Raw genomic sequence first — 26625 nt, forward strand, 5'->3', positions numbered from 1 at the left:
AGCTGTTATCCCGAGGGCTTCAGACTTCCCGAGGCAACCTCTCACGTGCAGAGAAGTAAGCTGAGCCCCAAACTGCCTCCTTCTAGAACAGACCTAAATCCCAGGTATGTGCTTAAGCAACGGTGTAAAATGGAAACGGAACCGCCCTGGGGTTCCTCTTGCCTCCTGCCCGGGGTGCCTCCTCCACCTCCTTCTCAGCCCTTGATATGCTCTTCTGCCCTGCCGTGCTCAGGGTAGGATTCACCTTTAAGGCCTAGGTCAAATTCCTCCCTATGCTCCTCCAGAAGCCATCCTGGATTCCTCAGCAAGAATGAGTCCCTCCCGACCTCGCCCTCCCAGCGCAGCTCCTTTCTCACAGCTGTCCATCACCCATTCGTCCAGCACACCAGACCTTCACCAGGCATACCGTCCAGGGCACCGGGTCTAGAGAGCCGAGCGAGCCAAAGGCCCTGCCCAGAGGGGTACCAGACATCGACCCGCCATCTCTTGACAAGTGGGGACCTCCTGGAAGACAGGGGTCCTCACAGTGAGACCCTGACACTGCTGAGTGTGGTGCTTTGTAAGGAACAATCCCTTAACATGTGGGTGACTGTGATCTCCCCACACATTTCACTATAAGGTATGGCAGACATCTTTTTGTTACATACATGGCCCTGCATGTCCCCTAACTTGTCTGAGGGGTCAGGCAACAGCTCCTGTTTATTTCACACCCACTGCACACAGCAGGTGCTCTCTACTTGCTATTTCGCACCCTCAGCGATCCCATGGGAGGCATCACCATCACCCCTGCAGAGATGGGCAGCTGTGGCTTGAGGAGGCCAGGCGATCCTCTCAGGGCTGCCCAGAGGGCCTGTCTCCCACACTGTTCATCGTGCCAAGCTCTCCTAATACCAAAGAAGCAGGGATCTGGTGTAATCATACAGTCTTCTGGTCTACACAAAGCCTCATGAAAATGAAACATGAGTGCCAAGCTGCCCGATTCACTGTGTTCAGACCTGATGCTGAAGAAGATTAAAAGCGAATCTCGGTGTCTAACAAACAGTAAAATAAAGGATGCCAGGTTTTACAGCCCCCTTTCTAATGTACACAGCAAATCACAGTGATCCACGTGACATCCCTTAGTCAGCCTGAAAGAGGACAGGACTTGCCTGAGGAGAGGACTGTGGGAAGGTCACAAACTCACTAGACATGTTACTGTCCTTCTAGAAGTAGGCAAAAGTAACAACTGTGGAATTGAACAAAAATGTAAGAAGGACTGAGAGGTGCCACAAAACCATGTGACATTACCTTTTAATGAAATGGTAAAGACAGTGTGAAGAGACAAGGGGAACTACCGCACAACTGCACTCATCTCACACACTAGCAAAGCAATGCTCAAAATTCTCCAAGCCAGGCTTCAACAGTACGTAAACTGTGGACTTCCAGATGTCCGAGGTGGATTTAGGAAAGACAGAGGATCCAGAGATCAAATTGCCAACATCTGTTGGCTCACAGAAAAAGCAAGGCAATTTCAGAAAAACATCTACTTCTGCTTTATTGATTATGCCAAAGCTTTGGACTGTGTAGATCACAACAAACTGTGGAAAATTCTTCAAGACACGGGAATACCAGACCACCTGACCTGCCTCCTGAGAAATCTGAATGTGGGTCAAGAAGCAACAGTTAGAACTGGACATGAAACAACAGCCTGGTGCCAAATTGGGAAAGGAGTACATCAATGCTGTATACTGTCACCCTTATTTAACTTATATACAGAGTACATCATGTGAAATGTTGGGCTGGATGAAGCACAAGCTGGAATCAAGATTGCTGGGAGAAATATCAATAACCTCACATATGCAGATGATACCACCCTTACGGCAGAAAGCAAAGAAGAACTGAAGAGCCTCTTGATAAAAGTGTAAGAGGAGAGTGAAAAAGCTTGCTTAAATCTCAACATTCAAAAAACTGAGATCATGGCATCTGGTCCCATCACTTCTTGGACAATAGATGGGGAAACAATGGAAACAGTGACAGACTTTATTTTCTTGGGCTCCAAAATCACTGCAGATGGTGATTGCAGCCATGAAATTAAAAGACACTTGCTCCTTGGAAGAAAAGGTATGACCAACCTCAGTTCAGTCGCTCAATCGTGTCCGACTCTTTGCGACCCCATGAGCTGCAGCACACCAGGCCTCCCTGTCCATCACCAACTCCCGGAGCCTACCCAAACTCACGTCCATTGAGTCAGCAATGCCATACAACCATCTTATCCTCTGTCATCCCCTTCTCCTCCTGCCCTCAATCTTTTCCAGCATAGGGTCTTTTCCAATGAATCAGCTTTTGGCATCAGGTGGCCAAAGTATTGGATGCTTTAGCATTAGTCCTTCCAATGAATATTCAGGACTGATTTTTTTTTTTTCGTTTCATACATGATATTTTACATGTTTCAATGCCATTCTCCCAAATCTTCCCACCCTCTCCCTCTCCCACAGAGTCCATAAGACTGATTTCTTTTAGAACTGACTGGTTGGATCTCCTTGCAGTCCAAGGGACTCTCAAGAGTCTTCTCCAACACCACAGTTCAAAAGCATCAATTCTTCGGCGCACAGCTTTCTTCACAGTCCAACTCTCACATCCATACATGACCACTGGAAAAACCATAGCCTTGACTAGATGGACCTTTGTTGGCAAAGTAATGTCTCTGCTTTTGATTATGCTGTCTAGGTTGGTCATAACTTTCCTTCCAAGGACTAAGCGTCTTTTAATTTCATAGTTGCAATCACCATCTGCAGTGATTTTGGGGCCTCCAAAAAACCGTGGGGGCTCCCCACTGTTTCCCCATCTATTTGCCATGAACTGATGGGAAACAGTGGAAACAGTGTCAGATTTTATTTTTGGGGGCTCCAAAATCACTGCAGATGGTGACTGCAGCCATGAAATTAAAAGACGCGTACTCCTTGGAAGAAAAGTTATGATCAACCTAGACAGCATATTCTGGAGAAGGCAATGGCACCCCATTCCAGTACTCTTGCCTGGAAAATCCCATGGACGGAGGAGCCTTGTGGGCTGCAGTCCATGGGGTTGCTAGAGTCGGACACGACTGAGCAACTTCACTTTCACTCTTCACTTTAATGCATTGGAGAAGGAAATGGCAACCCACTCCAGTGTTCTTGCCTGGAGAATCCCAGGGACAGGGGAGCCTGGTGGGCTGCTGTCTGTGGGGTCGCACAGAGTCAGACACAACTAAAGTGACTTAGTAGTAGTAGTAGTAGACAGCATATTAAAAAGCAGAGACATTACTTTGCCAACAAATGTCCGTCTAGTCAAGGCTATGGTTTTTCCAGTAGTGATGTATGGATGTGAGTTGGACTGTGAAGAAAGCTGAGCGCCAAAGAATTGAGGCTTTTGAACTGTGGTGTTGGAGAAGACTCTTGAGAGTCCCTTGGACTGCAAGGAGATCCAACCAGTCCATTCTAAAGGAGATCAGCTTTGGGTGCTCTTTGGAAGGAATGATGCTAAAGCTGAAACTCCAGTACTTTGGCCACCTCATGCAAAGAGTTAACTCATTGGAAAAGACTCTGATGCTGGGAGGGATTTGGGGGCAGGAGGAGAAGGGGATGACAGAGGATGAGATGGCTGGATGGCATCACTGACTCGATGGACGTGAGTTTGAGTGAACTCTGGGAGTTGATGATGGACAGGGAGGCCTGGCGTGCTGCGATTCATGGGGTCGCAAAGAGTCGGACACGACTGAGTGACTGAACTGAACTGAACTGAAGGGACCAGATGCCATGATCTTAGTTTTCTGAATGTTGAGCTTTAAGCCAACTTTTTCACTCTCCTCTTTCACTTTTATCAAGAGGTTCTTTAGTTCTTCTTCACTTTCTGTCATGCGGATGGTGTCATCTACATATCTGAGATTATTGATATGACAAACCTAGACAGCATATTAAAAGCAGAGACATTACTTTGCCGAGAAAGGTCCATCTAGTCAGAGCTATGGTTTTTCCAGTAATTATGTATGGATGTGAGAGTTGGACTATAAGGAGAGCTGAGTGTCAAAGAGTTGATGCTTTTGAACTGTGGTGTTGGAGAAGACTCTTGAGAGTCCCTTGGACTGCAAGAAGATCCAACCAGTCCATCCTAAAGGAAATCAGTCCTGAATATTCATTGGAAGGACTGATGCTAAAGCTGAAACTCCAATACTTTGGCCACCTGATGCAAAGAACTAACTCATTTGAAAAGACCCTGATGCTGTGAAAGACTGAAGGCAGGAGCAGAAGGGGGAGACAGGTTGAGATGGTTGGATGGCATCAGCGACTCAATGGACATGAGTCTGAGCAAGCTCGGGGAATTGGTGATGGACAGGGAGGCCTGGCGTGCTGCAGTCCATGGGGTCGCAAAGAGTTGGACACAACTGAGCGACTAAACTGAACTGAACTGACCGCTGTGGACTGGAACAGTCATGGGATAGGGCTCTGGGCAAGGAGCCTGCAGGACTAGAGGAGGGCAGGGAACAACGGTAGAAAGGAGGCTGTCACCAGCCAGCAGGAGAGAAGGCATGTGGTTCATCAGGGGAGAAGTGACCATGCACATTTTAAGGCAGTTTGTCACTTCAGGGGGATGCAATGGAGCTGGGCCTGTGCGCCTAATAACCACAGTGAGAGAAGGTGCCACCCGGCGGGCTCCTCCCAGACAGCATTCCAGACCTTGTGACGTCGAAGCTAGCAAGCAGCCCAGAGCAGACACGCAACGAAAAACAACTCATGGCCATTAAAGCGAAAAAGGCCCTCCTGATGGGGGATATTGAGCAGTGAGTCACTTGAGGCCATAGAAAGCTGCAAAGGACCGAAGGAGCCAGAAGGGGAAGCCCCGAGGCAGAGGCAGGAGGAGAAGGAACCACTAGAGGGCAGATCTTTTCTACATATATTTTCTTCCAAAAACGAAGCTCTTTGGCCTTTTGTGAATCTCACTGATACAAAGGCAGGTTCCTCCCTGCTCAAGGTCACACACAGACACAACTGAATGAGGACAACGTGTATCATGGCTGTGACACTTCCATGTGGCAAAGGACTTCCACGCTGAAACATGACTCCTCTTCCTCACACACACAGTGACTGGCATCTCTCTCTTTTTTCACATGAGCTTACGAGGACAAAACCCAAATCACAGCCAGACAAAGGGGTCTGTGAGGCAAATACTCAGGCCACAGAATTACAAAAGTAGACAAGGCCCTTAAAGGGCAGCTGGTCCAGGGCTTTTCAAAAATAATATCATCTTAACTTTTTCCTTCCAAAGTTGGGCATATGTCCAGGAGGCGCAATACATAAAAAGGATCAACGCAGAACCGTTCTGGTTAAACGAACAGGGCACCTTGGATGTCCTCTCATCTCTCGTCTTACTCAGGAAACGTGGGCAGAAGCAGACAAGTGGCTGGAAGGCGTTAGGAGACACAAGCTTGGTCCACCTCACAGCCAGCTGTGTGCTCAGGCCTGGGGACCGTGTGGAGCCCCCAGGTAAAGAGCACTGCTGTGCTCCACAAAGCCCCTGCCAGTGAAAGCATGTGGGGCAGGGATCCTGGGGGGAAAGAGAGCATAGGGAGGAATTCCCTCCAACTCCCTCGTGTGACTGACAGAAGTTAAATCCTCCTTACTCTTCAGCTTTCAAACTGTGGTCCCGGCACCTCTTTGCCGAAACCTTCCCAATGTTCCAGCCCAGCTTCTCTCCCTCCTCACGTCTTCCATAATAAAAACCTTCAGTCCTTATCTGGCACTTAAGTTACAGTACAATGTCCACACGCCCCTGTGTCATCTCCCCAGGTTCCTCAAAGGACAAGGCAGGGGTTTTACCACAAGCAGACGGGGGTGCTGGCTCCCAGGAGGTACGGGCAGCGGCTGCAGGGATCCCCAGGCTGAAGCCTGCGTTTGTTTTACTTCGTGTCCTGCTGATCTAGGATGGCGCCACCATCCTAGACCATGGGGTCCCAAAGAGTGACGCAGGACGTGCAGCCTGCTCCCGGAATACCTTCTCTTGCTGTTCATGCTCCTCACTCGAGTCCACGTGTCCATCTCCGGGTTGTAGACCTCCACGGTGCTCAGCCGCAGCTGGCCGTCGTACCCGCCGATGGCGTAGAGGAGCCCATTCACCACGGCCACGCCGACGCGGCTGCGGGCTGTGCTCATGGGATGGCACTTCTCCCAGCGGTTGGCGACGGGGTCAAACACTTCCACCACATTCAGGGAGTCACCTGCATAAAAATTTGCTACTCAAATTAAAACAAATGAGACCGCTCGTTTAGATCACGGCTGCTGGGCAATGATTACATGGCATGTTCGACTTGATCTTATCAGCTCTTCCCACACAATCACTCAAGGCTGGAGGGCCCCCTGTGGAACTGGAGCCGGGGATAACCTCAAACCTAATTCTTTAAGGGAAATCAGAAGCAGACTGGAGGCGCTTGTTTCCTTTCTAGACAGGGCGCTTTTAAGTGGCAAGAAGGTTCTTCACCTGCTGAAAGGCAAAGGTGAAGGCAAATGGGGTCCACTATTTCCCCGACCCGGGCGGCATGCCCACAGAGCAGGGCATGGCTCCAGTGCGACTGTTGCTTCCTAGCAGGGGGCCCTGGGCAAGCTGCTTGGCATCCCCATCTTATGTTCTCACACGTGAGATCATTTCCAGGGCAGAGTTCCCACGAGGATTACATGACAGAACACCTAGCAGAGTTCTAGACTATACCCCGTGCTCAACAAATGGTAACCACGGCAGCAGGAGTAACTCCAACCCCACCATTTTCACTATTGTTGTTTTTTTTTTTTTAAAAGATCAAATAAAATAACCCCCTCCCTGTTTTCTACTGTTTTGGGACACTCAACACCTGCCATGCTCTACGTTCACTAGTTGAGGACTTACCTTTTCCAGGTCATATGGTTAACAAGCAGCAGAGGCCAGGACCCATCTCCCCACGAAGTTTCAATCAAAAGCAAAACTGCCCAGGACTGCCCACCAGCTCCCCACCTCCCATCAGCCTGGCGGCCTCTGAAGAGGCCAGGCCTTCACATCCTAGGTGACAACTCCCTGTGCCTCTGCACTGCAAGGACTCAGCAGTCTCCACTGCCCTCTCCTAGAGTACTCCCGCCCGACAGTGACACCTGGGGTGGGCAGGAGGGGCCCGGGCTCCAGGGAGCGTTCCTGAGAGCCTGACTGTATGACACAGGAGTGCCAAGAACACGAGGACTATAAGGCACGTGTATTTCACTAGAGGCTAAGAGTCCAAGAGTGAAAAGTACTGACAGTGCAGACCCTGTGTACTTGGAGAATCTGGCTTCTTACACGGTGACATCTCAGAGTCTAAGCCCAGAGGGCCACACGACCCGATGTGATTAGCCTGGTAACAGAATTGGGTCTCTGATTATATCCTATCCAGAGCCGAGTAAATCCCGTAGCTGACAGGATATTAGAGAATGAGTGTGGGCCCAGGAGCCAGGCCCTTGCTCAGCCCAAAGAACTTGTGTGAACACAGATCAAGTTCTCTGAGCCTCAATTTCCTCACTGTGAAGGCCAGGCCTGCAGGATTTCTAAAGACCTTTTGTGCTCTGATATTCTGTTTCAAGAGTATTAATATCTGACATGCCCTAACAGCAGAGCGATGATATAAAATCAAAAGGCACCAGGGAGAGGAAGCAGGGGAGCCAGGCTAGCTTGTTGGGTGCTTCTTCAACCACGGCGGCCAAGACGGGGCTCTATGAAGGGGAGCTGCAAGATACCTGCTGAGTTGAGGCCCCCCACAGCATAGATGAGCCCAGCGATGGATGTGCAGCAGCGAGGCCGAGTTCTGAAAGCCGGCAGGTGGGGCCGGCGCTCTGGCATGAGGTGATAGTCCTTTGCTTCATCTACCAGGTCCCTGGAATAAAGTGCAAGAATCCAGGACAGGAAGGACTCTCTCCTCTTGCCCCACATTTTCAGGTCCCACCCACAACTGCATGGGAAGCCTAGGAGGAAGGTTTGGTCTCAAAGAACGCAGGCGAGTCCAGGGAAACTACACACAACCACTGAGACCCACTCGACACTGGAGGGACGAGATGAGTGGAGCCCACCTCCGCTAGCTAAATAGAAGAAAAACAGTCTTGTATAAACTAGCTGGGCTTGGGGAGGCTCAACAAGCTGCCTGCATCCTGTTGCCACTCAGACCCAGCTCTTCCTTTTCTTTCCTTAACTCACACCCTGTGATGAACCATCTCACCTGGACTGAGGCGGCAGAAGCCACCTGCTCCTGAGAGACCCCCTGCCTCCAGGCCGGCCTCCACCCTGCCGTCCAGGTTGGTTTTCTAATTAAGACCCTTCCGTAACTACCCACTGCCTACAGAACCAAGCTCAAACTCCCCAACGGCACCCTTGAGACTGCTCATTCCAGGGGCTCAGCTGCCTCCAGCCACACCTCCAGCCCAACCTGACACACACCTTCACACTGCTTGCCCCCCCACCCCCCGACTTCCTCCTGAGCCAGCTGCGAATGTGGAATGTGATGAGCAAGAAGGAAGACGCAGACGCTCCGCTGCTGCTCTACTTTATAACCTCCTCCCCCGCGGATGGCGTCTCCTGAACTGTTTTGGTGGCTCTGCCGCATCACAGTCTCTTTGGTTTACCCTGGGTACCATTTCTGCCTGCTCCTAAACATGCCCCACCCACCCCGCCCAGTACTGCAGCTGGACAAACCCACCCAAGGCCAGCACACTGACTAATGTTTACGGAGGAGCACAAGGAGCCCCAGGAAGTCACCACTAAGTCAGCTGCTGGTGAGAACAGGGTCAGGGCACGCAAGACAGACGTCTGTAAGCTCATAACAGCTCAATGGATGGCGATGCTAGAAAATCCTCAGATAACTTAGGGGAGGAAGACCCTTCTGCCTTGATGCTTAAACAGGGCACATTTCTCTGCTCAACGTGACAGACTTGGACCCTTCTAGGTTCTAGACAGAAGGCAGATCAACCTGTGTGCCACAAATTCAGAATGACCACTCCAAATGCTTCTTCCCCTGAACGAAGCGGCCAGGTTCTCTTCCCCGCCAGACCCTGGGCAGCATCCGTGTGCAGACCCACCTCCGCTTACCTGCACTTGTGGCAGCAACGCACCAGGTCATCCTGCTGCACTCGGTCCGACAGGAACTGGGGCCGGCAGAGGGGCAGGCGGATATTGGAGAGCAGCTCGGGCAGGCAGGGCCCCCTCTGATCCCGGTCGTACCTGACCCAGGTCAGCACAGCCTCGAAGACCTGCCACAACAGAGAGGGGAACGCTGGTGGCAACCCCTCCATCCAGAGCCTGCACCCCGGTACCCCCCAATCTCAAACCCTCCACTCCCTTGGGCCCACCCATCTTTCCTCTGACTTGCCTCCTGAATCCACCGCCTTCTCTCCACGTCCCCAGCTACCCCATCCGGTCCAGTCTCTTGAGGGGCAAGCCGAGGCTACTGGAACACCATCCTCGCTTTCACTATGACTTCCTAATGAAAACCTGCCCGAGGTTCCTTCTTCCTCTCTCTCCTACAACAAAGCACTGTCGACCTTAATTCCCGAAGCTCCTGCATCCTCTTCTCTAGGCAGGCCGGCTGCCCCCTTCACCTAGAATGCCCGAATCTCTTCCTTTCCATCTAAACTCATTCCCATTTCTTTAAGGCCTGGATTCAGAAGTGGGTTTTCCAAGGAGCCTTCCCCGGGGGCTCCAGTCACAAGCATCTCTCCCTCTGAAGCCCAAAGGCCCTTGAAGAATGTACTACAGCACATGTGAGCTGCCCTGGGCCATATTAACTAGTGGACGAACCAGTGCAGGGCCCCTTGCTCCTGGGATGGGGTGTGCTCCTCTAAATCTCAGGGTCCATGCTGCTGAGCTCAGGCTTTGCTTCTTTGATGGTCACTAACATGCAGGGGAGAGGACTCTTCAGACTTTAAGGAAAGGAGCTGAGCTGGGACTAACATCTCTGCTGAGTGTCTGATGGAGCCTGGGGCTCCTTCAGCCAAGGTACAGCTTCATGATACCCCCAGACCTGTGGCCAGTTGAGCAGAGGCCTTGCTGCCATGGTGCTCCGGGTGTCTGTAGTGCTGGGTCCAAATACACCTCCTCTCAACCCTGTGGCTGATGCCCTTCACTGCCCAGCCCTCATTGCCCTCCAACTCACTGTCCTCTTAAGACACCCTGCACCACACTTTTGTTCAACAGAAAGGATGACCTTCACTCCTCTCTGGCTACTAAAACCATCCGCTTTCATTTAAGATTTTCTTTTGTAATTAATTAGGCTGCGTGGGATCTTGGTTGCAGCATGCAAACTCTTAGTTGTGGCCTGTGGTACCAGTTCCCTGTGGTACTGGCTCAGGGATCAAACCTGGGCCGTCTGCACTGGGGGTGTAAAGCCTTAGCTACTGATCCACCAGGGAAGCCCCTCATTTAAGCTTTTCCTGATTACTCTAAGGTGTTGTCTTTATCCTGAGAGGACCCTATAATCACCTACACCTCGCTTGGCCAGTACCTTCCATGATTTTAAGTATACTAGCACCTGACCCGGAGAAGGCAATGGCACCCCACTCCAGTAACCCATGGGCAGAGGAGCCTGGTGGGCTGCAGTCCATGGGGTCATGAAGAGTCGAACAGGGCTGAGCGACTTCCCTTTCACTTTTCACTTTCATGCAGTGGAGAAGGAAATGGCAACCCACTCCAGTGTTCTTGCCTGGAGAATCCCAGGAACGGCGGAGCCTGGTGGGCTACCGTCTATGGGGTCGCACAGAGTCGGACACGACTGAAGCGACTTAGCAGCAGCAGCACCTGACCACTGCCTCCAGTCCTTCCAGCTCAGCAACCAACTCTACCTAGCCTTGGGCATGGCTCTCCCTCACCCCACACCTCCCTCTCAGGTCCCCCTCCAGCCCATTTCCTTAGCTCTCTCACCTACACGGGTTCCATGGGTTATCATGCCCATGTTAGTCTCCTATTTCTCTTAGTCACACTTACCTAGAAAAAACCTGAGTACCCTGATAAAGCCCAGCTCTTTAAACACAACCCACTCTCTACCCTGCAGCAGTACATACAGCCGACAGACAACACACAACAGGGCCGACCAGCTTATGTGACACTTGCGACTGCAGATCTCACCCGGCCCTACCTCCTATCCAGCCCTCTCCAAGTCCCGAGCTTCGTCTATTTACTCTCCCCTCTTTCCTTGATGCCTAGCTCGTACCTTTTCATCTCTCCTCAGACGTCTAACATTCTTCCCTCACCCTCGCTCTCAGTTGAGAACACAGGAACAAACCAGAAGACAATGTAAGCAGACTCTCTCAGCACACCGCCCTTCCTGCTGTGCTAGGCATGGGCTCTCCTTTTCGCCTTGGACATGAGGGGCCCGAGCTCCTCTCAGACACCCTCCCTGTACCCTACACTCTGTCCATTCTCATTTACCCCAGGACAACAATCTCCCCTTTCTCCTACATTTCCAATTCTTCCCTCTTCTGGAAAATTCCCATCAACAGTCCAATTGTACTGTAATTTCTCTCATCGTAAAACAATCAAGACCCTCTTGACTTCATATGCCCCCTAGCCACTGCCCCTATCTCTACTCACCTTTAGAGTAAGATTCTTTCAAGAAGTTATCTGTGCTCATTTCCAGTTCATGGAAACATTACTTCTAAGAGTAAATTTTGGAAAATAACCCAAACATCGAAGAATGAGGACCACGCAGTTGATAAAATCAGCTGAGTATTATTTAGACGCTAAAATGTGTGGGGAAAAAAGTTCTCGTGAAATGTGCAGATGGTATGATAAAGTGAACCCATGAGCAGCAACGGGGCACACACACCACGATCTGCACTGTCTTCTGTTTTACTTTTTCCAAAGATGAGGAAGAACAGCAGCCCCCCGTGTCACCTGCAGACTCTGCTCTACAGACCTGCTCCTCCGATTTCACGTTCAGCTCATCCCGAGACACCAGCTCAAGCACGTCCTCCAGGGGCAGGGCCAGGAACTCCTCTGACATGGACACCTCCACAAAGTGCTGGTGGATGAAGCTGTTGGCCGCGTCGTACAGCAGGGCGCACATCATGGTCTCGGCAAACTGGCGCACGCCCAGGCAGTTTTTGGGGTGAAGCCTTTTGGCATAGAGAAGGTGAGAAGAAGAAAGTTAAGAGGAGGAACGTGATCTTGCGTCATGCTCGAGTTGGTTCTGAGCAGAGCTACAGAATGGGGAAAATACACAAGCTTGGCCCTCAGCTTTGTTGGAAACTCCCTGGGTGACACAGGCCGAGCCTCTCTGGGACTCCACTTGTTAAAGGTATAAAACTAGGCAGATTCTCTTCAAAGACGTCTGCCTCATGGGACTCGGGTGTCGCCAGGGTGGACAGAGCTCTATGGGAAGCCCTGCGAAGCACCTTTCGGGAGAGAACGGAGCACATTCTGGGAAACTGTGCTTTCCTTCAGGCGTTGACATTCTTGGTTGAAGGTCCACCTCTGGACACCGGGAAGGCCCTGAAGTTGTAGAATGAGAGTTTAAACCACATGCAGAGATGACTTCTCTTACGTCAGGACCCTTCCACGTTTTTCCTTTTTTTCTTTTTTAATTTTTTTTATAAACAGAAAGAGGCTCTCTGGGCCTGGCTGCTCAGACAACAGTGACACGCATTACTTATGTGGCGCCAGGCCTTCCATACGTATTCTTTAGGATCTCTTTTTTAAAAAAAATATTTATTTATTTGGCTGGGCCAGCTCTTAGTTGCATCATGAGGTTCTTTTTCAGTTGCAGCACGTGGGATCTAGTTCCCCAACCAAGGGATTGAACCTGAGCTTCCTGCATTGGGAGCAGAGTCTTAGCCGCTGGACCATTAGGGAAGTCCCTCTCTAGGATCTTTTAAACAACACCCCAAAATAACAGTAATTGCGCTCATTTTTAGGTGGAAAACTGAGGCTCAGAGAAACAAAGAAATGTGCTCACAGTCTCTCTACAAGCAAGTGGGGATGCTGAGACTGAACGTTCCCAAAGCCCTCAGGCAGACGTGTGCTCATCAGAGCCAGGGAAACCTGGGGTTCAATTCTGGCCCTGCCACCCTGGGCGACTTGGGGGGATTCCTTAGGCTCCTCAAGTGTCAGTAGTAACCTCACCTAGAAAAAGGTGATGCCAACAGCTACCCACCTCCTGGGGCTGTGGCCGTTAGGCAGGAACATAGGAAATGCACTCAGCATGGTGTCTGGTATGAAGTCAGCTGCAGGTTTAATTTCTAGTACTTTCTAGTATGCTTGTTTTTCCAACTATTATTGCATCTGAGAAAATTCCCACTGAGCTCAATGTGGTTCCGAAATCTTGATGGTACCAGTAGACCCTGAGGGACAAGGCTTTCCTTATTTTGATTTTGTGACTGATAGTCTTGTGGTAGGAGATGGTAAATATTACATTAAAAACTGCCCAGGTTGACCTTTCCTTGTGAGAATGCCTTCTCTCCTCTCCCACCCCTATTGATTTAAGGGTTACAGTAAGCTATACTTACCAACCAATATTCAGCACTGCCCCCCAGCAGCAGACCTGTCAGGGACTGAGAAGGCGGAGCATCTCAGGAGCCTGGTTTATGACTAAATTCTATATAGTTGTTTTTTGTTCCAGCCTGAGCTGGCTCTGTCCATTGCTTTGCAAAGCTAAGTGTAGTTTCAAAGGCCAAGGAAACATGAGCACGGAGCACCTATGGACAAGCAGCATGGCCAGGGGGGAACACAGGGCTCAGGGTCGGAGTGTCAGCTCAGTCATCTGTCAGATATCATTAGCCTTTCTCAGGATGAGACCTGCTCAAAGCACCTCATACCATTTGGCAGATGAGATACGAGGAGAGACCCCCTACCCCACTCCAGCCTCTATAAGCACATGGTCACTCAACTCCATTGTTCTGACATCAAGAAGAGGGTTCAAATGCCATGGACAGGGAGCTGGTAGAGTCCATAGACGTGGGAAAGGACGATGCACACTGCTGCCTGGGACACATGTCAACCCCTCCCTCTGGTCAGGACTCTTGCATCTCACCTTTGACTGGCTTGCCATGATACTGAGTGCAAAACACCCCTTCCATTGAAGTGGGTCTGCACATCTAAGAGGATGGGATGTGGGGAGCCTGTCTGAAAGCCAACTGGTGGGGAAGCAGGAGGGAGAGCTGTGCAGGAGAGGGGGCCGCTCAGGAGAAGGAGGGAGACAAGAGGGACAGTAACCCACAGGGCCGACAGAGGCCCACATCTGTCAAGAGCCGCTTCCCAGCCTCCTTCTGGGCTGACACTGTTTAACCAGGATAAGATGCAATGCTTTATCGGAGGCAGGAAGCGGCGACTTGAATTGAGTAAGTTACTGGCTTGGTTTACAGGTGCATCTGATGTTCCGATCCAGTTCTGAAAGGAGATTTTGGAAAATACCCACTTCTAATGTCCACCTAAAAACAAGGAGGTCCATTCATCTGAAGGCTGGAAAAGGGGTCAAGAGAAAAAATCAACCCCAATCTCACGGGGAAAAAAATATCAGCAGACTGCAGACCTCACAGGCAGAGCGGCCTCAGGAACTACTGCTCTAAGAACTCTGATGGCTTCATACATTCTCTGTGCTCTGTCAAGCCCTGGCCTTTCCACTACCGCTCAGGATGGCTTCCCTCAAGTCTTTAGTAATCAGACCTCGAAAGTGAAGGGCCCACGTACTTGTCGTCAAGGGGGCAGCTGGGAGACCCCATCACGCTCTACAGTCAGGCTCAGGGAGAATCACCCCCCAGAAACTTGGGCAGTGATGGCAGCCATTGAAAAGAAAACAGAAAGGAGGTCAAGCCTCAGGGGCCTGTGGCAGGGAATAAAAAACAGGAATAAGGTGTGAGCTTAGGCTTCAGAAGGAGGCTCCCAGTGCTGAACAGAAAAATGTCAAGGATGGACTCAAAACATCAGGATTTGTGTTTAAGCACCTTTTCCTGAGATGTCATTACTGGTGCATGTAAAAAGTGCACTGGTCTAAAAATCTTTTCAGTGACACTAATAGAGCCTGGATCCAGTGTTGACAGCAAGGATCTCAAAGGCCACTAGGTGGCGCTCTTGTCCCCTCGTGAGAATGGCCACCTTTCCTCCCTTCCAGAGGGCCTTAGTCAGTCTCCAAGTTCTGTGGGAATATAGGGATGAATCAAGTCCAGTCTGTGTCCTTAAGCTCACACAGGAGTAGGACAGACAGCGAGTGCCCCACGGCCTGCCACATGCAGCTTGACCCAGAAGGCATCTTAGGGCTGGTCAAGTCAGGCTTTGGGGCTGCACTCACTACATGGTCTGCACTGCAAAACCCAAACAGGACCACCCACCTCCCAATGAAACCGGCGAAGGGTGCCCCTGCCTGTTAGCATCGTTCCCACGGTTGCTGAGACCAGCTGCACACACAGCAGTGCTCACTGATGCCCCTGAGCACCACATGGGCAGGATGTGGATAGCAGTGGGGGTCCACAGAGCTGTTAAGAGATTTGGGCTTGTGGAGTAGAAATGGGAGAGGGAAGGGGGGGTTTTCAGAGGGGATGAGGTTCAGGAGGGCAGGTGTGAGGCGAGAGGAATGCTGGTCTTGAGACCAGGGGCCCCGTATCAGGGGAGCTCAGCTGGAGCCAGGCCCTGGAGAGACCACAGACAGAGGAGTGCTGTGGGGTGCTGTTCTGGCTTGTCTCTGCCTGTGTGTGGCCCAGCACTAACCCTCAGCCCTGGGCCTCCAGTGTTCAGAGTCGCCTCTACTTTGTGACTAAGATCTCTGCCTCTTGAGGGGAGGAAGAGCCTTTTTATCTGCCAAGTCCTCAAAAGGTCAAGGCCAAGCGCTGGACTTAGGTAAGGCCATAATGCATGGCCCTGACCCTAAAAGCACACAGTGACTGTTCCCAGGGGATTAAAGGTTAAAGGGGACAGAGAATTCTAGGAGGTGAAGTTTGGCAGGGGTATTTCAGAGCAGAAGGAAAAAGGAAGGCTAAGAAATTCAAGCAGGGGAAGGATCCACACAAAGACGGAGACAGCTGTGGAACCGTTAGGCAATGCTGACCAAATCTGGAGGTGGCTGGTCAGACTGCAGAGGACCAGGAGAGGACATACACATCAGGCCAAGGGAGAATGCAGGCAGGGCTCCATAAAGCCTGCTCCTCAAAGGTGCATCCCAAAGAACTGGGTACTGCTTCAGAATGATTTCAAGAAACGTCATTTCTGCAGTTATCTTCCCAGCTCCTCACTCCCTTCATAAGACTTCCCACGCCCCCAACACTCAGCAAACTGGCAGAGGATCCCAGAGATGAGACGGTCCGCTCGCCACCACGGGCCACGCCCATCGCATCACCTCACCGTTCTCGGAGGAACGTGCAGCAGGCGTCTTTGATGCTCTGCAGCTGCAGGAAGCTCGCCCCCATCAGCAAGGACTGCACGTTCTGCTGGTCAATGGCGAGGTGGCCATTGTAGGCAAAGTTGATCAGAGCTTCCAGGGCACTAGAGCAAAGAGGAAAGATGCTCTTCAGAGATGGGGCTTGGCTTACAGGAGACTCGTGCCCTCAGTGAGCTGACACTGTTAGCTGAGAATGGATGGCCCCCCACTCGCAGATACAATTAGCCTGTGTCCTTTGAGAATCTACCTGAAAAGGATAATCATTTCACCGTAGCTATACTTCTACTTCTTAGGGTGTCCTTACTGCCCAAATATTTTTATTACAGAAAGTTCTACAAAGAGAAAGCAACAACCCAGAATCTCACCACTGAATGAGTCAACTGTAGTCATTTCTAGGTTCGTTTTCATTTCCTACTTGCCTGCATGATATAATCATTTTGAAGCCCTTTCCGATGTTTCTACACTGTATTCATGGTCTTTTGGCTGCACTGTGAGGCTTGCAGGGTCTCAGTTATGCAATTAGGGACTGAATGCAGGCCATGGCAGTGGGAGCACCAGGTCCTAACCGCTGGATCACCAGCAAACTCCCCATGTTTAACATTTTTAACGGGTGCTAAATAGTAGTCCAACACATAAATATGCTATAATTTCTTTCTTTATTGGTAAGCATAATAGCTATTACAAATAATGTTTTCCGATTATTTCCTTGGGATAAACTTTCAGCATGAGGCTTTTTCTGCCTTCCAGTTCACACCAAGAATGCAATCCAAGTTCTGTCTGTAGGGCTGTATATGGTCTGGCCCCTCCGCCTCTGACCTCATCACCTTCCACTCTTCCCCTTACTCTGTTTCAACATGTTGAACACACTCTGACCTCAGGGCCTTTGCACTGGCGGCTCCCTCTGTTTGGAGGGCTCCTCCCCCGGATGGCTTACTCCCTCACTTCACCTCATATGTCACCTCAACACAGAGGGCTTCCCTGATCACCCTGAGATAGCATGGACCCCCACCATCATTTGCTAGCCTTTGTCTGCTTTTCTTTTTGCTTCCCAGCTGTATCTGGCTGTCTACTACCAGATCGCTGCTACCAGAAAGCTGGCGTAATAAGAGGTGCTGTTTCCTCAACGCTGTGTCTCAGTGCCTACAGCAGCACAGATCACAGGTGCTCCGTCTACCTGTTAAATGAGGTGCTTGGATGGCACGTGGCGATTAGCATGGCTCCATCAGACGCAGACCTCAGAGAAGAGCATGTTCAACTGCCCGTGGAGATAGACACGTTGCTGTCTCTCCTCACAGGTAGCTGGCCTGGGGCTGCTCCCCTGCAGTGGGTATATAAACCCTCGCCATGTGCTAGGGCAGGTCACCTTCAGTTATCCACAGGACACTGCACAGTCTCCTAGCTGCTCCTTCGAGTTTTCACCGCTGGCAGATTAAGAAGTCGGGTGACAAAGGATAGGTTGAGGGCTAATATTTTAGAGTCACCGGTTTGTTTCTCGTCTCCCCCAACAAGAGTCATCCTGTGTGTCCTCTTGGCTGCTATGTGCCCAGACCCCAGCACAACGCCAGGCAGAGTAGGCGCAATGGACCTCTGCATGTAGCTGAGGTTATGAACAAACAGCCCCAATTCACAGACTTGCAGTCCACTCTTTTACGTCATATAAATACACTTTTTCCTCTCAAGGCCCAAAAAAGGCATAAGAAAATGAAAGTCGCTCAGTCGTGTCTGACTCTGTGATCCCATGGAGTTCTCCAGGCCAGAATACTGGAGTGGGTAGCCCTTCCCTTCTCCAGGGAGAAAAATAAAAAAGGCATACTATGAAACATGTCCCATCTAAACATCTTTCAGTGTCCCAGAAAGCCCTCCATAACAAAGAATCATTGTCCCCAGATGTCAGTAATGCTGAGGCTGAGAAATTCTGCCCTAGATGAATTTTAGGGTCAGGAGGCAGAACTGGAAGCACTGAAAGTGCATCATTTATGCACTATTTAAAGTTGTCCTTACTTCTAGATTCTCTTCATGGAAAAACTCTCCTGATCAGGAGAGTATTTAAATCACACATGGCTATTTAAAACTACATTTATTATTATTTATTTATCTTTTTGGCTATGCTGTGTGGCTTGCAGGATCTTAGTTCCCCAACCAGGGACTGAACCTGGGCTCCTGGCAGTGAAAGTGTGGAGTGCTAACCACTGGACAACTAGGGGATTCCCCTAAAATTAAATTTAAATTAATTACAATTAAATAATACTTAAAATTCAGTCTCTCAGTCCTACCAGCTACATTTCAAGTGCTCAACAGCTGCATGTGCTAAGGGCTACCATTTTGGAGACAACAAACAGAACATCTCCATCCATACAGGAAGCTCTAATGAATAACGCTGTTCCTGACTGAGGAAAAGGGTAATGAATGAAGACACTTATTGGAAAGACTACTTTGTCAGCTTAAAAGGCTGGGAGAAAAGTGAAGAGAATAATACACCACCATCTCTGTACTGAACCCTAGTTCCTATGAGACATGTTACTAATAGAGGAAAAAGACATCAAAACTCCTTATTTTAACCCTGTCTCAGGCCAGTGGCTGAGGTTCTGGCTTGTTTACTGGGCACCTACTATGTGTGTGGAGCTGTGCTAGATCCTGGGTCCCACTGGAAGGCCCTCAAAGGGCACCAAACACAAGGCTGAAAGCAGGCTGTGGAACCTGAGGGACAAACTTCGCACCTTGGGTCCATTCCTTGCATTACAATCTCATCCTGCTTGCACTCCATCATGTCATTTGTAAACATAGCATGGAAATACGGGATAGAGGCTGCTAAGACGATCCGGTGAGCACTGAATTTGTGGTCCCCGATCTGTGGGCAAAGTAAAATACAAAGACAGACATTGAGCAACGCAAATGTGAAAACCCACCCTATTCCTTCCACAGGTCAACTGTCTGCCCAGTGGAGGGGTACTGAGGGCATCCCAGTACGTGATGGCCGAGGCATTCCACAAAGACCCTGAAGTACTTTAAACTCAGCATACTCAGTTATAGTAGGAGAATGCAAATAGCACATTTTTAAGAGGTATTAAAGTAGTTAGAAGTTTTTATTTACACAGCAGTCTTCACTGCACCCCTCCACACATCTCCTAGCAACTCAAAGACCTGACTTCCGGAACCCTTTTTCCTGATCCCAATATTCAGATGGAAGACACAAACTAGCCAAGAGCCCTGAAGCACCTAACAGGAGGCTCCTCAAGAAGAGTAAACACATGAGAAATAAGACCAGGCTTGAAAAGTGCTGGGGGGTGGGGGCACATGTGGGGATCAAGGACAGAGCAAATACCATGGGCACAGTTATTATGGGGTCCTGGGGTGCCAAGTAGGCTGTGGTAGACCACAAGGAGCCCAGAGTTCTCCTAGGAACGTGACCCTGGCAGCAGCTGGAAGGACTCGGGCTGTGGACTGGCTGGCGTTCTGCACAGCTCACAGGGCTCACAGGGACAGAGGCCGACTCTTTCTAATCTGTACCAAACCCTCACGGACACATCCTTAATCCCGGGGAGTTCTCCAAAGTGCTTTCCCACTGTCTGCCAAAAGGATATTCCTTTTAACAAGCTTTGCCATTTATAGCTCCAAGACACATAAACATTTCCACTTAAGAACTTTCTACTCATCAGAAAGAGCAAAACAGTCTGGTTTTTTCCTTCCTTTTTCATCCAAGTCCCACATTAGTGAAATGCCAAAGCCATTTCACTACCTCATACTCATCTCTTTGGGTCACATTTATTCAAGGATTCTAGCTCAGGCTGTGTCACCGTGTCCTCTTTTTCACTGAACTTTAGGTTTATTATCCGTTAACTGCTTCAAGAACAGGCACACCACCTTCTAAATACCAAAGGATCCTTAACCAGATTCAGATTCTACATCTTCCTCATATAATCCACGTGTTGTTCTACTACCAGCGTTGGTGACATTATATGGCTGCACACTGAGGGTTTTTCATAATTAAAAAAAATCACACCAATACACACAATATTTCTTAAAATTGTTCTACAAGGCTTGTAATGAAAACTAGAAGTTTCTGGTCCCCCGATTCCTGCTCCTAAGGGCAGCCTCTTTCTTGTGGTATTTCTTTCCACCTTTCTAAGTAATATGCCTATAATATTATTTCTTGAGGCCTCTCGGGTGACTCAGTGGTAAAGAATCGCCTGACAATGCAGGAGACGCAGGTTCCATCCCTGGGTCGGGACGATACCCTGGAAGGGGAAATGGCCACTCACTCCAGTATTCTTGCCTGTGAAATCCCATGGACAGAGGAGGCTGGCAGGCTATAGTCCATGGGGTCACAAAAGAGGTGGACACGACTTAGCAGATAAACAACAATTATTTCTTTAATTTTCACTGCTAGTTATTACTTGTGGTAGCCTCTGAACAGCTCCTAACTGACCCCTGTCTCCTGGCATCCATGTCCCTGTGCAGGCCCCTCCCACAATGTCTCAGGGTCGGTCTGCGTGACTGATGGAACGTAGCAGAAGTGATGACGGTAGGTCACATTTGAGGCTGGATCACAGAACACACTGGAAATTCTTCTGGTTCTCTCTCCTGGATCACGTACTCTCAGGGAAGCCAGGTAACAACATATCCAAAGGAGAGGTCCGGGCTTCCCTGGTGGCTCAGATGGTAAAGAATCCACTTGCAATGCAGGAGACCTGGGTTCAATCCATGGGTTGGAAAAATCTCCTAGAGAAGGGAACAGCTACCCACTCCAGTATTCTGGCCTGGAGCATTCCATGGGCTGTATAGTCTATGGGGTCACAAAGAGTTGGACACGACTGAGTGACTTTCACTAAGGAGAGGTCCACAGGACTACAGCCCAAGGTGACACCTGGACTGCAACCCCATGAGGGCTTCTCAACTCATGACCCACAGAAACTGTGAGGCAATACATATCTGATATTTTAAGTCACTAAGTTTTAGGGTAATTTGTTATGCAGCAAAATATAACTATGATGTTATCTATTTAATTCTAATGATGGAAGATTAGGATTTTGTTCTAATGCTTTTGTCACATACTACTCTGCTTACTCTCAATTTTTCTATAGAATTATGACAAATTTTGGTTAAATTAGCATTAAGAGTTGCATTATTAGGTCTATGTGAATACTATTTGTAGCCAAGCCAAGATGTATACTATGATTGCATTTCTTTGTTGGTATAAAGCCTATTTTCCCTGAAGATAATAAAGTATTGAACTCCCTTTAATATGTTCCATCAACTACTCTATCAGTTTGTTCTTGTGATATATCTATACTAGATATATATAGGGGAATTCCTTTCCCCTAACCTGTATTGGAATCCTTGTTTCTTGGATCCCATTTAATTCTCCTTTAAATTAGTTTCCTTTTTCTGGTAAAAAGTATCTTCTAGCAGAGCGTCTTTAAAAAGGGTGTACTATGAACTGTTTTTAACTCACAGCATATCTGACACCAAATGCGTTGGCTCTGTTCTCACACCAACCAATTCTCCAACTTTCCAGACACCAACTGGTATCCTACAGTTCAGTTCAGTCAGTCACTTCTGACTCTACAACCCCATGGACTGCAGTACGCCAGCTTCTCTGTCAATCACCATCTCCTGGAGTTTGCTCAAACTCATGTCCATCGAGTCAGTGATACCATCCAACCATCCCATCCTCTGTCATCCTGCTCTCCTCCTGCCTTCAATCTTTCCCAGCATCAGGGTCTTTTCCTATGAGTCAGTTCTTCGCATCAGGCGGCCAAAGTATCCTACAATTGAATTCAAATCTGACACCATGTAGAGTTCGTGTGGACCCCTAACAGTTCCACCAGATTGCTCCTGCTTCAGATGCCAACTGCAAGTCTGGGCCACTTGTACTTCTGACCAATCAGTTACAAGGTCAGAAGAGCGGTGGGGTTCCCCACAATTCCCCTCTTCAGGTTTGAGAATTTGCTAGAATGGTATTTTTAAGTAAGCATGACTGATTAACTCATTGCTCACTGGTGATTAACACCATCTCCAGTCCCTCTCCCCTCTCTAGAGGCAGCAAGATGGTGCTGAAAGTTCCAAACCTCTAATCACACGGTTGGTTCTTCTGGCAACCAGTTCTCATTCTGAAGTTATGGAGGGGCCCACAAAGAGTTACCTCGTTAGCATAAACACAGGTATGGCTGACTTCTCCTCTTACCCCTATTACTTAGAAAATTCCAAGGGTTTTAGAAGCTCTTGGGTTGGGAACTCAGAACAAAAGGCAAGTATTACAACAGAAGAAGCTCGTATCAGCCCTACAACTCAGAAAGTTACAAGGGTTTTTGGAGCTCTGTGTCAGGAATCAGGGACAAAGACCAAATATATATTTCTTATTATATCACAATATCTAAGGGCATATGCACAAAATGTCTGAAAATGTCTTTATTACCCTTAAACTTGGGTGGTATTTTAGCTGGCTATAAAATTCTGTGTTGAGAATTTTTTTTTTGAGGGTGGGAGGGCAGTGCTGTGGGATCTTAATTCCTCAACCAGGGATCTACCACAGGATTCACTGTGCCCTTGACAGTCAAAGTGTGGAATCCTAACTACTAGGCTGCCAGGGAATTGCCCTCTTTCAGAATTCAGAGGTGTCGTTCCAGTGTCTTCTAGTTTGTTACTTTCAAGAAAGTTAATGCCATTTTGAATACTAACCCTAAGTGTGTGACTGCTCTCTCTAGAGGCTTTTGGGACTTTCTCTTTTTCCTCAGAGATCTGAAACCTCATAAGGCTGTAACTTGGGAGTCAATTTTCTTTTATTTACTGTGCAGCATTATTCTATAGACATTATTTCAGTTCTAAGAACACCTTTTCATACAATTTCTTTGATAATTTCCTCCTGTCTACTGTTTATTTCATCTCACATTCCCATTAGTTAGGTATTAGACCTCTTGGAATGATCCTCTATAATTTCTCTCTTCTCCCCAATTTTTCATCTCTTTCATTTGGTCTGTCTTCTGAGAATCTACTTAACTTTACCTTTCAATATTTCTGTGTGGTATTTTTCATACTTGCTATCATACTTTTAATTTCTAAGAAGTCTTGTTTTCTGGAGGTTCCTTTTATTTATTTTTTAAGAATCTAGTTCATCTTTTATGAATGCAATATTTTCTCTAATCTCTCTCAAGATATTATAGTTAAAATATTTCCTTCTCCTTCTCCCTGCTTTTACTGTTTCTTCTGAGTTCTTTTCTCTTCCATTTGTTTTAGACTGTCTTTTATATCCTTTAAATGTCTTATAACACCTGGCTATCTGCTCAGACTTTTAAAAGCTGCTGGAAAGCTCTGTTTATGATAGCTAAGCTCATCAACTTGAGCACTTCACATTAGTGTAATCAGGCAAGAAGAATCTGCCATTTTTTGAGGGTCCCTCAAAGTAGGCAGTATCTTTAGGACTTCTCTGGAACTATATTTATCAGAGAAAGACCTTTCAGTCTTTTGCATGGGAGCATCTGCCTGCAAATATTCTGAAAACTGTGAGAGAGAGGAATTGTTCTACTAATCACTATATTTATAACTTTGTCTTAAAGCCCCTATTTTCAGTTTTGCTCTGTACTCCATCCCATCTTCTGTGCTTGGTGTACCTCTGATTCAATACCTAAGACTCAAATTTTTGTCTCCTGTGAGAGTAGGGGAGGGGCTGTAGGCATCTGTTTTTTACACAGACTTTCAACTAATCTTCTTGTTTTCAGTATTTGGTTTTTCCAGTTCTGGAGCTAATCCAGGGTTCCGCATTACAAATCCTCTTTCTTGTTAGTTCTCTCCCCACACCTTCAGCAAGAACTTTCAATTCCTCAGGTCCACTAAGTTCATCACACTCACTTCTTGGCTTCGACATTCCAATGACCTCTCATTTGCTGATCTCTCTTCTCCCTCTTCTGTGTGCTGAGTCATGTCTGACTTTTTGCAACCCTATGGACTGTAGCCCACCAGGCTTGTCTGTCCATGGGATTTCCCAGGCAAGAATACCGGAGTGGGTTGCCATTTCCTCCTCCAGGGAATCTTCCTGATCCAGAGATCTAAATGAGTGTCTCCTGCACTGGCAGGTGGATTCTTTACCACTGAGCCACCCAGGGAGCCCCCTTTTCCCTCTTACTACCATTTTAACAGTATTACAGGAAGGAATGGAGGATAAAATGTGTATTCAATTTGCTGTGTTAAAACTCCTGTGCATTTATTTTTCATGCAGAAAGTAAACAGAAGACAAAAGGACAAGCTGTATGTGCACGAATTGGGTGACCTGATTTCCCAAAAAAGCTCAGCTAAAGAGACGACAGGCCTGTCTTGGGATATGCTAGCCAGATTACATCTGAATTCCGTGCTCAGTTAAGGGGAACAACTAATTTGTCTTTAGGTGATGGCACCTACATGCCATTTGAAAAATAGCTGTACCTACACCTAAACAATATAATTTATCTGGCCCACAGACTGGTGCAGGTGTTGATTTGAGGGCCCTTTGCAACAATTCTGCAGAATCCCTTTAGCATGGGAACCCCTGCACCAGAGGTACCTGGAGATCCCTCCTAGTTAGTGGTGTCTGAGACCTTGACTGAGCAAATGCAATCAGAAATCCTGAGCACCTCAGCTCTACCTAAGTTGTGACTTGCTTACACACACACACACACACACACACACACACACACATATTTTCCCATTTTCTTCCTTGGAAAGACTAAGAAATCTTTCATTCCTGACCCTGCCCAGGTATCTTTGGATCAGCACAGATAGTGTAGCATGATACCATGAACTCTGTTCCTGTCAAAGGCAGGTGAGACTCAAGATTCAACTAGTTGCTTGTTCAGGCAGGCAAAGCAGCAGGGCGAAATCTGAGTTGGGAGTAATCGGAGACAGGCGTCCCCAAAGAAAGCAAGAAATCTAGAATTGATTTCTGTCTGATGGGAAACATTTTGATCCTATTCCTCCTACCTTCAAGGAGCCCACAATAAACATAAATAAAACAGTAAGTGAATAGTTAAGTGCCTTGCCTGTGCAGACAGAATCCCCTTGGGATCAGTGAGGTTTAAGACTAAGCTTTTAGGCAGTCACAAGAGATGCTGAAATTGCATGACAAGTAGTAATCCATAATTTCACTAAGGCACACATTTGAATCATAAAAGCTATGAATCTTGTGGGTAAGGATGAGCCTATAAAAATGAGTAGGCATGGGTTAATCTGTAAAATTCCTTCTGGCTAGAAAGTCAATAATTGTCTCTTTAAGAGAGACAGTTATCATGGTAGATAAGAACAGATACTCTGGAACTAAATTAACAGCTAAATTATTAATTACTCTCAGTTCAAATCTAAGTTCTGCCACTTACTAGCAATGTAACCCTGGGCTAGTCATTTAACTTTACTGCCTCAATTCACAAATCTGCAAAAGTGGGGTAAACAGTACCTCCCTCATGGGGTTATTGGGAGGATTATATCGGCATTTAATGCAAGGCATTTAAAAGTGCATGGCACATATGATGTGCTACATAAGTGCTTGTTAAAGAAAGAAAGAAAGAAAGAAAATGTCCTTATATTGAGAATTTCACAGAAGTTATTTTTAATTCCTTTAAAGAAGGGGTCAACAAACCATGGTTATAGGCCAAAATCTGGCCTGCCTACCTGTTTTTGAACTAAGTATAGGTTTTACATTTTCAAATGGTTGATAAAAATCAAGCCTCAGATTTCATGACATGTGAAAATCATATAAAATCCAACTTTGAGTAACCATATATAAAATTTTTGTTTTTGAACACAGACATGCCCATACAATAGCAAACTGAGTACCTGAGATAGTGACCACTGGCCCGCAAAACCAAAAAACTACCTGCTTCTTTACAGAAAAAGTTTGCTGACCTCTGCTCTAGAGTCATAGGGAACAAATATTATGAAGAGGGAGGTGAACACATTCTCTAGAAAGGGAAAGATGCTGACCACTTATTTAAGACACCACCCCATGCCCCACCCACATCACACCTGATTTTCAGAGGTCACACCCTGCTGAACTAGGATGAACTGTCTACACCTTGTGGAACCCAACACTGGGATACAGTGTCTAATACAAAAACACTCGTTCCTTTCAAAAAGGAAGTGAGCTCAGCCTGAAATAGAGGCGTTCACACAGGAGTCATGAATGGCCTGTATGGGCCTGCTACCACCAGTTGCCTTTTTTTTTTTAAACTTCAGTTTCTTAACCATAGTTACACAATCAATCATCCTTTCTTCAACACCCCCATGGAGTTTCAGTGCTAATTAGC

General features: G+C 48.0%; 1 protein-coding gene across 6 annotated transcripts in view; it reads right to left on the reverse strand.

Annotated features, from left to right (window-relative positions):
- The window catches only part of KLHL18 (kelch like family member 18), a 57948-nt gene that overhangs the window by 12693 nt on the left and 18630 nt on the right, over nucleotides 1–26625 (reverse strand). For 3 of the 6 annotated variants that reach the window (XR_009492276.1, XR_009492275.1, NM_001102043.2), the window contains 6 exon segments: nucleotides 19075–19205; nucleotides 16321–16461; nucleotides 11909–12107; nucleotides 9088–9248; nucleotides 7746–7882; nucleotides 6007–6244 (listed from right to left, as the gene is read on the reverse strand). Coding sequence is in view for 4 of the 6 variants with exons in the window: in NM_001102043.2 (NP_001095513.1) it covers nucleotides 6007–6244; nucleotides 7746–7882; nucleotides 9088–9248; nucleotides 11909–12107; nucleotides 16321–16461; nucleotides 19075–19205 (1007 nt within the window). In the remaining 2 variants the exon portion in view is untranslated. 6 annotated transcript variants of the gene reach the window in all.

This window comes from Bos taurus, chromosome 22, assembly GCF_002263795.3.
Source record: "Bos taurus isolate L1 Dominette 01449 registration number 42190680 breed Hereford chromosome 22, ARS-UCD2.0, whole genome shotgun sequence".
Taxonomy (NCBI): Eukaryota; Metazoa; Chordata; class Mammalia; order Artiodactyla; family Bovidae; genus Bos; species Bos taurus.